Source organism: Glycine max, chromosome 2, assembly GCF_000004515.6.
Source record: "Glycine max cultivar Williams 82 chromosome 2, Glycine_max_v4.0, whole genome shotgun sequence".
Classification (NCBI taxonomy): Eukaryota; Viridiplantae; Streptophyta; class Magnoliopsida; order Fabales; family Fabaceae; genus Glycine; species Glycine max.
In genome coordinates, this window is record NC_016089.4 from 43141029 (window position 1) to 43153730 (window position 12702).

Sequence of the window (12702 nt, forward strand, 5' to 3'; positions counted from 1 at the left end):
ATTGAGTAAGTAGTCAAATAATGAGAAAAATATTGTTTTATTGGAGTCTTGCAAAAAAACCACACCTTTTACTATTTAGACTAATTAATCTAACGGTTGATGCATGGTTGTAAATGGAAAATAGACGAATTTTGATAGAAAAATAGGCTATAAATTGTAGAAAATGATTTGGAAACTTGTAACATGCACCCCGCTATTTATTTTCTTATATGTACATGTGAATAATTATTGTGGAAATGCTTTTAAGGAATAAATTAAATAAATAATACTCCAATGAAATAAATAGTGATTTGGGAATATGAGTATGGATATCAAAATTGGATTTTCATAATTAAATACGTTAAAAAAAGTTTAAATATTTTTTCCTATAATTTATTTTTTATTTTTGTTCCTGAATTTGTTTTAGTCATTACGAAATGTGTTTATTTTATTTTTCATCATTAAATAACTTTAAATAATATTTTAAAAAATGTTATCTATAATACAATAAATATAAAAAATAAAACAAACACATTTTATAAAGACAAAACAAATAAATAAAATTACAATGACAAAAATGAAAATAACACTAAGTTATAGAAACAAAATGTATTTAAACAAAAAAAAAATGCATTCTATGGATTATTGAAGTAGGCATTGTTTTGTGGTGCACAAGCCTTTTTTTCCCCTGTGAGTCTCTTTTATTAGCTAGGCTTTCGTGCTCACAATCCAATAATGTCTAAAAGTTGTATTGCTATTTCTAAAAACCTAAACATTCTTTTCTTCTACTCTTTCTAGAAACATGTGTTGACACTATAGAGTTGTCGCAAGAGATCCCATAAAAATTACCACCACATTTGTGAAGGAGGAATTGGAGGAGTGTTGTTGTGCCATCTTTTTTCCTTTGCTGTATTTTTTTTCTTTTAAGGTAAAGGGGGAGTGGCTTCTCATTGTTAGAATTAATGGCATTAGCCATGGGTAGAGGGGTTACCCAAAACCCCTCAAATAAATTAGATTTTATATTTCTTATGATTGGACAAGTTGTAAATACTTTGGAGTACTTGGATTTTGTAATTAAATTGTTGATTATGATGATTTGAGTTTTTCTTTTTTTATGTTCTTGAGTATTATAAATCTTTTGATTTATGATGTAATTGTATAAAATTTGTAATTATAATGTTATTTTTATCTTAAATTGGTTTAATTATTGTTAGAAATTGCCCCTAAATCTTTGAGGTATGTTTTTGAATGTTTGGAATCCTTTGGGAAGTCTTGGGTTAAGCAAAAATTCAGTTACAACACTTTGATCGTCATAAGTCATCTAAAGAGAAATCTCAACATAAAAACCTTAGAGTCTAAACCACCAAAAGTATATCAAGAGGAACTAAAAAACATATTTTTGAAATTAAGGGATAAAAAAAAGCTAATTTAAATTTGGGAGACCAAAAACAAAAATAAGTCAAATTGAAATGACTAAAAACATATTTAAACCAAAAAATAATTGTCTTTGCAGGTAAGTTGTTTTCTAATCTCCAAAACATGGTATTGGTTGTTAGACAACTACCAATATTTATGTTACTTATCATTTAATTAAGAGAAATACTAACAACACATTCTCTAACACACTATTTTAAAGATGCTTTCAATAAATTTCAACTAACAATTTAGAAAAAGAATTTTGATTAATTCAAACTTCAATTAAAAAGTAAATAAAGTCTAATTAATAATTACTTTTGTTAAGAATCGAATTTAAATATTATCTGAATGATTTAACATTAATTTTAACTTATTAACCATTTGTATCCAATTACTTGATTAATAAATGAATATGTTATGACTTATGCATGAAGGTAACCACCATATTTCAATACACATGTTTTATGAATATCGTCCACCATACTGTCTTTGTCTCTGCTAAAATGAACTTAATGTATTTACAAACTCATCCTTCCCAAAATCTGGCCAGAGTTTCTAGTTGAAATAAAATTTTGTATAGCCCAATTACCACAACAAGAAGTTACTTAAACTAAGTTCACCACTAGTTCGTATTAGTAGATCAGGATAAGAAAAGTCAGTACACTTAGTTTCCAATTCCTGTTCAATAATCTTTTCATCATTCAAGTGAAGATGGTCATCTTTAACTTTTTTTGCTAGACTTTTACATGCTTGGATGAGATCATATTTCCCAATGTAGCTTATTGCCATGATAAATTGAAATTTCAAATTATGTTTTGTATCATTTTCTGCTCTAGCTAATAGCTACCATTCTTTGTAAAGATTCAGACAATTTTAATGAATCTCCAATTACAGACATTTGAATTCTTTTCCTTCCTATAATAAAGAAATGATTATAGAGTGAAAAACAAAATTAATATTGATATAAGAGGAAAAACAAAAAAGAAGAAAAAAATATATATAGATATGATCATAACAAAATTAATGTCTTTTTTTTAAAGAATATTTTCCAATGTCTTTGAATGAACATCTTATCAGAGGTGTTTATGTTCCTAAAATGACGTGATGCAGTGGAAGATAATTCTAGTTCTAGAAAGGGGAAAACATAATCTGATAATCCGTCTCTAGTCTATGTGATATTTGGACCGCAAAGAAAAAAACCAATAAAACCATCCCACGACTAAGATAATTTTAAGTTGTTTAGTGATATTTTTTAAGCCTGGAAAGGATATTTTCCTTAAACCTTTTTAACATAAATAACCTAATAATAATAATAATGGTAAATTACATTTTTTTTTCAAAAGATTAAATCTACTTTATTTTAATTCACTTTAATATAGACAGATCTTTTAGTAATTGCAAGTAACTATGAATAAGTTTTTTATGGGTATTTTTGTGCAACTTTTAGTGTCACCTGTAGCTAATTTTATTTTAGAAATTTTGAATACGAAATTTGAAATATGTATTATCGACCATAAAACTTCATTCAAAATCTTTATTTTATCTTGTAAAGTTTTAATTTTATATATATATATATATATATATATATATATATATATATATATATATAATTGGATTGATGTGTGACATGTATCAAATAAATTAAAATAAAAGAGAAAAATGTATAAGAGAAGCATTTATAAAAAAAGGTGAATAAAATTAAACCAAGAAAAATTAGAAAAAGAAATAGCCACTCAACTTACATGATTTAGATATAGCTTCGATACGCCTCTAAAATTGAGCTAAAACTCAAGATTATATATATTTTTTGAAGAGTTAGGGTATTTATATTATTTTTGGTAGGTTAAGGTAATTTATTTTACATTATTCTTGTGTTCCAAAATAATTGGTCGTTCGTTTTAAAAAATTATTGTCCTAAGTTATTTTACACAAACAAAAAAAATAAAAAATAAAAGAAAGAAAATAATAATTTTATAAAATTAATCTTATATTATCATTAATTTATTTATAATTTTTGTTATTCATCATTAATATTATAAAAAATATAAATAAAAAATAATTAATATTACATTGGTTAAAATAACAATTATTTTTAGATAATATTTTTTCTTATATAACAATTGTAACAAAACAAAGAAGTATATCATAAATTCAAATTTCTCAAAAAAAAATGTACAAAGAAAAGACTCTTACACATTATATTAACATGTGTGGTAATTAATTTTGTGAGGATAAGAAAAGATTTTGATAGGAACGAAAATTTTCAAGTTTTACTGTAATAAAATTAATTTTAGGTATGAAATCTATGATTTTTTTTTTAAAAAATATACTTATATTTACTTTTGAAAAGGTTAAATTAATCAGGTGATCTCTAAATTTTTTGACATTTTCCGGATAGATTCTTAAACTAAAATTAATTACCTGGGCAAATTGAGGATTTGATGTAGGAGCTATGACGAGTCTCGCCCAAGGGTCATCAGAAGCTATCAAGTTCCATGTGAGAGATGCTGCCTTGTTGATAGTCTTTAAGGATTATCCATTTTAATTTTGATTTTAAAACTGAAACTGATTTAAAGTAAATTTGAAAATAATCAAGTTTTACATCAAATTTTTATTTGTGGTGACAAGTACCCATCATTTGTTGAATCTAACTCTGATTACCCCTTACTTATAAAGTCTAATATAATTGTATTATTAGTCGATGTGAGATTTAAATTATTTCCAACAAGAAAAATACAAAAGTTAAACACTATATATTAATCTTTCACACAAAAAACACACTATTAACCAACAAAAAGAAAAAAGAAAAGAAGATCAATCACAGTTTTTTAAAATGAAAAATAAGAAAAAAAAACATAGCAAGAATTGTTGGACGTGATAATATCTCACCATTCATATACAATGAAATTTAATTGTGTATATGAATAAACTAACACGTCTTAACAATTTTTGTTGTTGTTGAACATGATAACAAATGTAATGCTTTGGTGCATGGATTTTTAATCTTTGTCAATCCTTTTCTTTTCACGGTACAATGGCCTTACAACTCAAGAACAACAACCAAGGCAATAATAAACTGAGGCATGTAACAAGTAATTAATTTAATTAGACACCAAAAAAACTAACGTGTATACAATCTAAAAAGTAAAATAACGATTTAGATAAAGTAAAAACATCTGTTATGTATGAAAAAAGAAGAAGAAATATACAACTATTATAATTGTTCTGGTATGCACAAAAGCTATTTGATAATACACGATTAAGAATTGAAAAAAAAAAAAAAGAAGAAGAAGTAAAGTGCATCATTCCTTCTATCCCATTGAGTAACCCTGAAAAGGAGGAGAAAAGAAAAGGTGAATGAAATGGTACTATCATATAGCAATTAATGAATTTAATATGTCCTATATCCCAAACATAAAAATAGGAGAAAGTAGGGAAAAAAAGAGAAAAGAAAAGAAAAAAATGACCATTACAAACGAACAAAAAAGAAAAAGAGAAAACCTTAATCAGTTAATCGTCAAACACAAAGTTGGTCATTATGGAATAAAAGAAAGAAGATGACACGCCCTATATTAAGCAAACAACAAATAAAAACATAAAAAGAGAAAAAGAAAAAGAAATACAATAAAACAACAGAAAGAATATAAATAAATAGAACTATGAAAATAAGAAGAAAAAGAAAGTGATGAGACACATTACTTTGTTGTAAAACAAATAAAAAAAAAACTGGGAATATAACATTTTTTGTTTGCTTTGCTCAATTGATTCGATGGATGGTGGCACCAGAGAGAATAAATCAAAAACAATTAGTCAAGCAATGTAGGGACTGGTGCATTAATCCATGAAGTTTTATCGACTAATAATTATTTTAATGATGTAGATTGTTCTGTTAGCATAATAGAAAAGAAGAAGAAAAAAACGCAAAAGAGAATATAAAAAAAAAGAGAAAAGAAGAAAAAAATGCAGAAGAGAACCAAAAAAAAACCTTACGTGCCATTGTTTTCCTTATTGTTTAGTCCATGAGATCACTCACGAAAATTACCGAAGGCGGGCTTGCAAGTTGCAACAACTATGAAGAATTACTTATATAAGAACTACTTGGTGATTATAAATGGACGTGAGATTATTTTTTTTTTGAATTTTTGCTTTTTTTTTTTTTTCAATTTGTATCCTTTTATTTATTGTAGTTGGACGTGAAAGATATGGTAAGGCCAAGGTCATTGCCTTAGGCCTCCCACCAACCTCTTAATTATATATATATATTTATAAAAGTTAATTTAAATTTAAATCATTAGGTAATATATTTTATAATATTATTTACTATTATTTTATTAGTAAAATTATAAAATTTTAATATATGTATTCACATAAATATATTATAAATCATTTGAGAAGTTTATAATTCATTTGAAAATTATAGAAAAATTAGTTTCCATTTACTTTAAATTTAAAAAAATAACATTAAAATGAATATAGTGATTAAATATTATAAAAATAATATGATGTATATTTTGATGAAAATTAGAGTTGTGAGATTACGCATTTTTCTTATCGTAAAATATAAAATTACTTTTGTACTTTTTATTTGAATCATAGTAATTAAGAACGGTAAAAGAAAGTGAATTGAAAAAAATATTATATTTATCTTCAACTAAATTTAAGTTTTAATCAATATTAATTTGATATTGTTGGTCTTAACTTTTCTCTGTAAATTGAAGGTATTACAAGAAATATTGACAGAAAAAATAATATCTTATTAAAAATATAAAAGTATATTAAAAAAATTAATCCTTTTTATACGCATCTAATGTTTATAAAATATAATTAATAATACTTGCAAATATTGTCATGGTAAAAAAAATATTTAAAATTAATTTTTTCTAAATTCAATTTAAGATAATTTATATTGTAAGATAAAGTAGAATAAATTACTATTGAATGAAATGTAAAAATATTACTTGAATATTAAATTTTAATTAAAAATTTTTACACAAAAAAGTGAAAGAATAAAATAAAAATAGATAAGACTCACTTACAAAATTTGACATCATAAATGATGTTCTAACTTCTTTTTTATCAAAATAGTTATTTTGCAAAATTAATTAAAGTAGTTATTCTACAAAAGTAGTTATTTACTTGTCATGTGTACTTTTTGTCAGTAGGATATATGAGATGTTATCTTAGGTAATACCTTATATTTTTTATTTGTTCTAAGGGTGTTACCCTAATTTGTTGTATTTTTTAAAACTTAAATGACATATAAATGACATATATGTGATAAAAATATTATCACAAGTAAATAATTTTGTAAAATACCCATTCTTCTCCTACCCACTTCTTTATTTCAAGGAATTTCCATTAAATCCTTCCTGGGTTTTGTTCATTTTCAGTTTAATTTAGTTTATTTGGCTTCAGTTGTTTGAATTCATTGCCAAAAATTGATATTTGTTTTGTGGTTGTTTTTATTATTTAATTCCAAAAGGTGAGCTTTGTCACGGGTGTGAATTCCTGTTAAATAAAAAGAAATTTTCATCAAAATTTAAATTATAAAATTCTGATTATGAAAGTCTTTTAATTTTTTTTTAAAATTATTATATTTTTACCTTATCTTTCAAAATCTATAAATTTTGTATATCAAAAAATCTTTTAAAATCTTAATCAAATACTCTGAATAAGATATGAGATTTACAATTATACTTTTTTTAACAAATAAGAAAAAGTATGTCAAAGAGTGCCAGAATAGTTGTTGCGAGTGGTAAATGTAAATGAGAATTGAGAATTTTATTAAAAATTATCAATCAAGTTCTCAACTAATATAAATTATTGGAAAAGTGGATAGTTACTCCTTTATCAATAACATGTTATTAAAAAAAAAAAAAAAGAAGGAAAAAAGAGTGTGCTACCGTCAGTCCGTACGAGAAACATAGGCATTTTGTGTAATTGAAATTACGCACAACGTGTGTCATCCAAAGCCAAATAAAATAACTGGTTTGTCCACTACCGCCTCAGAGTCTCTTCATTTTCCCGCTTCCATTCACCATCACCGCTAAGTTTCCCCCTTCTCTGATGGCACCGGTTACTCCAAGAACCGCGTTCCCCAAGGTTCTCATCGAGAGAGACTCTGACTCCGAACAGAGTTCATCCGAAGAAGAAGAAGAAAAACTTGACGAAGAAGAAGAAGAAGAAGAAGTTGGGGTTTCTACTGCAAATGAGAAGACCGAGAAACTGGAACTGGGTTCCGACGCAAACAGAAAAGGAAAAGCCCCCATCACTATTAGTCTAAAAAAAGTTTGCAAGGTCACTCTTTTTTCCCCTTTTTAATTTATTATTTATTATTCGTTACAAAGTTGCTTTTTTTTTTTTTTCTCACTGTTTGAAATTCTGTTACCGTAATGGTTTCTGGGTGATGTTCTAGGTGTGTAAGAAGCCTGGTCATGAAGCGGGCTTTAAGGGTGCCGCGTATATTGATTGCCCCATGAAGCCTTGTTTTTTGTGTAAAATGCCTGGTAAGTAGTTGCAGTTAATCTTTATTTATCAATTAGGATGATTATCTTTGTGACCTTTGCTTAATTTGTTTTGTTTTCTGGCATGATCGTACCTTGTTAAGCCGTTGATTTTAGAGTAAATAAATAGTGGACTCATATTTGAAGGGTTTTTACACTGCACTAACTACCTTAAAAGTCATCCTAGCATGATTTCTCAATGGTTGATAGCGTTTGAATGACTATGCGTAGAAATTAAATTTTAGTTCATCAGTTCATTGTGTTTTTGAATTGAAGGGCATACCACTTTGACTTGCCCGCATCGTGTCTCTACTGAGCATGGAGTTGTTCCAGCACCTCGCAGGAAAGCGTGTAAACCTTTGGAATATGTGTTTGAACGCCAGCTACGACCATCCCTACCTTCAGTAAGCCTAACTTATTTGTTTTTTTTTTTTTTAGTTTGCTCAGTGTCAAGAATCGAGTTTGTTGTGTATGTTTATTTTGCTGTTTGCTTTGTTACTATGATGTTTATACTTTACTTGTGATGTGGTAATACACACCATATATTAGTTTGGCTCTTTGGTCTATCTAATTAAGTTAGTCAGTATTGTCAACTTTTAATTACAACATTGAAATTATTCTAAAGCAACCTTGATTTGCCGAGTTTTATCTGTTATTCTTTTTAGTTGTTTCTGGCATTTGTAGGTATTTATAACTATGTTGCTCCTTAACATTCTCACCTCAATCTACTTTTGCTTCAAGAGAGAGTCTAGTATATCCTTTTAGTCTTACCCAGCTAAGGATCTGCGAATTATGAACTGAACTAGTGAACTATACATGCTTCAAGTTGCAACAATTGATAAAATTCTACAGACATTCTTGGCATTAAGGCATCTATCATTCCATAATGTTTATGTTTCTATGTCTCAGGTTATTTATCTCACATCCTAGTATTTTGGCATTCTGATTGTGATGATTTTTTTTTGTTTTTCTTTTCTACGCTAGATCAAGCCCAAATATGTGATCCCAGACCAAGTGAATTGTGCTGTCATCAGATATCACAGCAGACGGATAACATGCTTGGAGTTCCACCCCACAAAGAATAACATCCTGTTATCTGGAGATAAGGTTATCACAGCAAATCACATTTGTTGAGATTAATTTTATGTTTGCCTTTGTTTTTTGGCCACTGATTTCTTTTTTTCCTGCATTGATCCTAAAAGAAAGGGCAACTTGGAGTATGGGATTTTGGTAAAGTATACGAGAAGGTAGTCTATGGGAACATACATTCTTGTTTAGTGAACAATATGAGGTAAGTTGTTTTCATTAAACTATGGTCTTCTTGTAATTGTCCCATTGCCTTTCTTCATCTTTTGGTTTATTATTTTTTGTCTTAGCCTGAAGTCTGAATGTTAGGTTCTAAAATGGAAAACTTTGTAGGTTTAATCCTACAAATGATTGTATGGTCTATTCTGCATCCTCAGATGGAACCATTAGTTGTACTGACTTGGAGACAGGAATATCATCTTCTCCATTGAACCTGAATCCTGATGGATGGCAGGTAACATTTGTCTTAGCATTTTCTTATTTTGTGCCCTCTTGAATATGGCCAAGGTAATTCGGAAGCACTATTTGTGAATTGTAACATCTTCAAATTTGGACACACTGCCTATTATGATGTATTTTTTTGGCCCTGCCATCCACTTCCAGTTGGGTTATGATGTAAGATTGTAAATTTTTTCATGATATTGGTGATCTTTTTTTAATTTTTTTGGAGGGGGATAGTGGGTAGCTTGGGCGATGTTACTGTCTGTGAGAAGGAGGTGAGAGAGTGAGCCAATTCAACCTGGCTGGATTTTTTGCTTTTAATTGGAAAGATCTGTAGTGGCATAATATTTTGTCTTTAGCTTATAGTGTAAAAGCTTATCTTAAATTTTGGCAGTAAAATTTGTTTGTATATGCTTTTTTTATTAGGGTCCAAACACTTGGAAAATGCTCAATGGCTTGGATATTAATTCTGAGAAAGGTCTCGTTCTTGTTGCTGATAGCTTTGGTTTTCTTCACATGTAAGTAACTTCTTTGGACCTCCTCCTCTTGAAATTAGTTAATTATAATGCAAAGAAATACTTAAGAATACAAGCTGGTTGCTCATAATATTATGAATAATTGCATCACTTTTTGAAAGCTTATCCAGTTTTTATACTTCACTGTTTCTTTTTTACACTACACTGTTCTTAGTTGCCATCTCCAGGCTTGTAATTAGTTCTTTTCTCCTGAAGGATAAATTATTACTTAAATGTTCCATGTGCACAGTATCTTCTTTTTACAATCTTTCTAGGTGTGCACATAATCCTCAATTGAAATTTATTCTCACACCAATTTTTGCTAGCTATGAATTTTGAACTTTTTTCTGATTTTCTTTTCATCACATGGTCATTTGTGAAGGTTAGCAGTTAAAGTGCAATACAATTGCCACACAGCATCTGTTAGGAGCTTGTTTAGGAGAGCACCATGAACATCCTATTATTTTAATGAGAACCTCTATATTTGCAGACAGCAAGATCTGACTTTGTTAATTTGGTTTAGAATTTTTCATGGGAGATGATAACATGAGAACCTCTATATTTGTTTTTTCTTGGTCAGTGAATGCTTTTCATTTGTGAAAAATTAACCAAGTATACATAACATCCTGTGGCATTTGTAGGGTTGACATTCGCTCCAACAACAGGAGTGGTGATGCAATTTTGATCCACAAAAAAGGAAAAGTTGTTGGTATCCATTGCAATCCAATTCAACCAGACATCTTTCTGACTTGTGGAAATGATCATTTTGTGAGTTTTTCAGTTTTATTCATATATTTAATTTGTTCAGTTGATATTTGAACTTGCATTGCCTGTTGGATGTGCAATGGTTTCTATATTTAGGCTCGTATTTGGGACCTGCGTCAAATAGAAGCTGGATCATCCCTTTATGACCTCAAGCATACACGTGTTGTTAACTCTGCATATTTCTCTCCAATATCCGGAACCAAAATTCTCACTACATCGCAGGACAACCGTCTTCGTGTATGGGATTCTATCTTTGGTAATGTGGACTCTCCCAGCCGAGAAATTGTACATAGTCATGATTTCAATCGGCATTTGACACCCTTTAAAGCTGAATGGGATCCAAAGGTGATTTTCTTTTTTTTCTTTCTAAAATGTCTTCCAGTTGTTTATGATGTTTACTTTTGTTCTTCTGCCTTTTAGGAACAATATTATTTATGTAATTGCAGGATCCATCAGAGTCCCTTGCTGTTGTTGGTCGTTATATAAGTGAAAATTACAATGGAGCTGCCCTCCATCCCATTGATTTTATAGATACAAGTACAGGGCAACTGGTAGCCGAAGTGATGGACCCAAACATCACAACCATCAGTCCTGTGAATAAGCTGCATCCCCGTGATGATATCCTGGCAACTGGGAGTTCTAGGTTTGACTTATCTTTTTTGTCCTAATATATTGGATGATGAAAATGATGAAGGAACTACTGATGAATTCTTTTGGCTGATGAGATTTTACATGTCTATGGATGAAATTCAAACTTTTTAGCCTTCTGTGATGATGCTACTTCTAAAGTAGAAAGTAAAATTTTCAAGTTTTCTTCAACTAACTCTTAAAACAATTATTATTATTTTTCCTCCAAAAGAGTATTGTTATTGTAGATGGTACAGATGCATTGTATTGAACTCTCTGACATATGAGTATCATTATGCAAATTGTCATCAAATTTATGCTTTGACAATCTTATTATTTTGTTTGATTCAGAATTTGACTTCTTCAATAATGGATGTAAAAAAAATAGTACCGAGGTGTGCTATGTCAGATTTGTTACTAGATTCTTGGACTTACCTGACATAACTTTTCAGATCTCTGTTCATTTGGAAGCCCAAGGAGAAGTCAGAGCTTGTTGAGGAGAAGGATGAACAGAAAATTGTGGTTTGTGGAAAAGCTGAGAAGAAACGTGGAAAGAAAAATGGCAATATTAGCGATGAATCTGATGATGAAGGATTCATGTCCAAGTCCAAGAAGTCTAAGTCTAAAAAGACAGAGTGGAAATTGTCTCGCTGCACTACTAAGGATAATCGCTGAATAATGAAGTCAGAGTGCATTGAGGATTTTCCTACAGTTTTTTTTGTAAGGTTTTCCAATCCAACTGCTAACCCTGTATGGTGGCCAAACTCCTCCCCTCCTTGTTTTGTTTTTTAGGAAATGGGATGGATGCTGTTATCACATTCTTGGCTTGTTCCCCTGGTTGTAAGATTTGATGTTTTTCTTGAAGTAGTGATTTTGTATCAGATACAAGCCTTATGCCACCATTTTGGCTTTTGTATTTTGTAGTGCTAGCGTATCATATTTAGGACATAATGCACCATAGCATTTTAGGATATAGTAATAGTGTTTTGTTGGATTGTACCTTTTTGTTGATGTTTGTAAATGGTATAGTCTCTTCAAGCTTAAGATTGGCATATTATCTTCATGCTTTTGTCTTTCTATGAATCTGTCTTTCAATGAATGCTTTAGTGAAAAGGTGCAGTTTATTTCAAGGATCTTTATAATTTTACTCGTCGGTATTAATTTAAATGATATAGGGAGTATTAAAGCATATAACTGTTGTGTAGTACATAGCCTCTTTTTTCTTTTAATATATCAATGATGCTTTCTTAAAAAAGAAAAACATTTTTTAAACTAAATTTTGTAGCATAGTTTAAAAGTCTATTTCAAATCGCATATCATCATTTGAATTATTTTAAGATAATTATTTTAAAAGTTAATAAATTTATTAT

General features: G+C 28.9%; 1 protein-coding gene across 2 annotated transcripts; it reads left to right on the forward strand.

Moving 5' to 3' along the window:
- The first annotated feature begins 7262 nt into the window (after positions 1-7262).
- Positions 7263-12376, forward strand: LOC100793506 (protein DAMAGED DNA-BINDING 2). 2 transcript variants are annotated; one of them, XM_006575342.4, is made up of 11 exons: positions 7263-7692; positions 7811-7901; positions 8175-8302; positions 8883-9005; positions 9101-9189; positions 9318-9438; positions 9852-9943; positions 10582-10708; positions 10928-11050; positions 11152-11348; positions 11785-12376. In XM_006575342.4, exons 1-11 carry the CDS (start codon positions 7462-7464, stop codon positions 12005-12007), a joined length of 1545 nt encoding a protein of 514 aa, XP_006575405.1. In that variant the 5' UTR covers positions 7263-7461; the 3' UTR covers positions 12008-12376. The 2 variants fall into 2 exon arrangements, with proteins under 2 accessions (XP_006575405.1, XP_003519249.1); XM_003519201.5 differs by having other exon boundaries at positions 7267-7692; positions 10802-11050.
- The last annotated feature ends 326 nt before the right edge of the window (positions 12377-12702 follow it).

Bases quoted from the DNA above. Each gene is read 5' to 3' on its own strand.
- LOC100793506 (XM_003519201.5), top strand. From the start codon at position 7,462: ATGGCACCGGTTACTCCAAGAACCGCGTTCCCCAAGGTTCTCATCGAG. The intron at 9,006-9,100 runs GTTATCACAGCA...TGATCCTAAAAG, and splicing joins TCCTGTTATCTGGAGATAAG to AAAGGGCAACTTGGAGTATG. The intron at 11,051-11,151 runs GTGATTTTCTTT...ATGTAATTGCAG, and splicing joins AAGCTGAATGGGATCCAAAG to GATCCATCAGAGTCCCTTGC.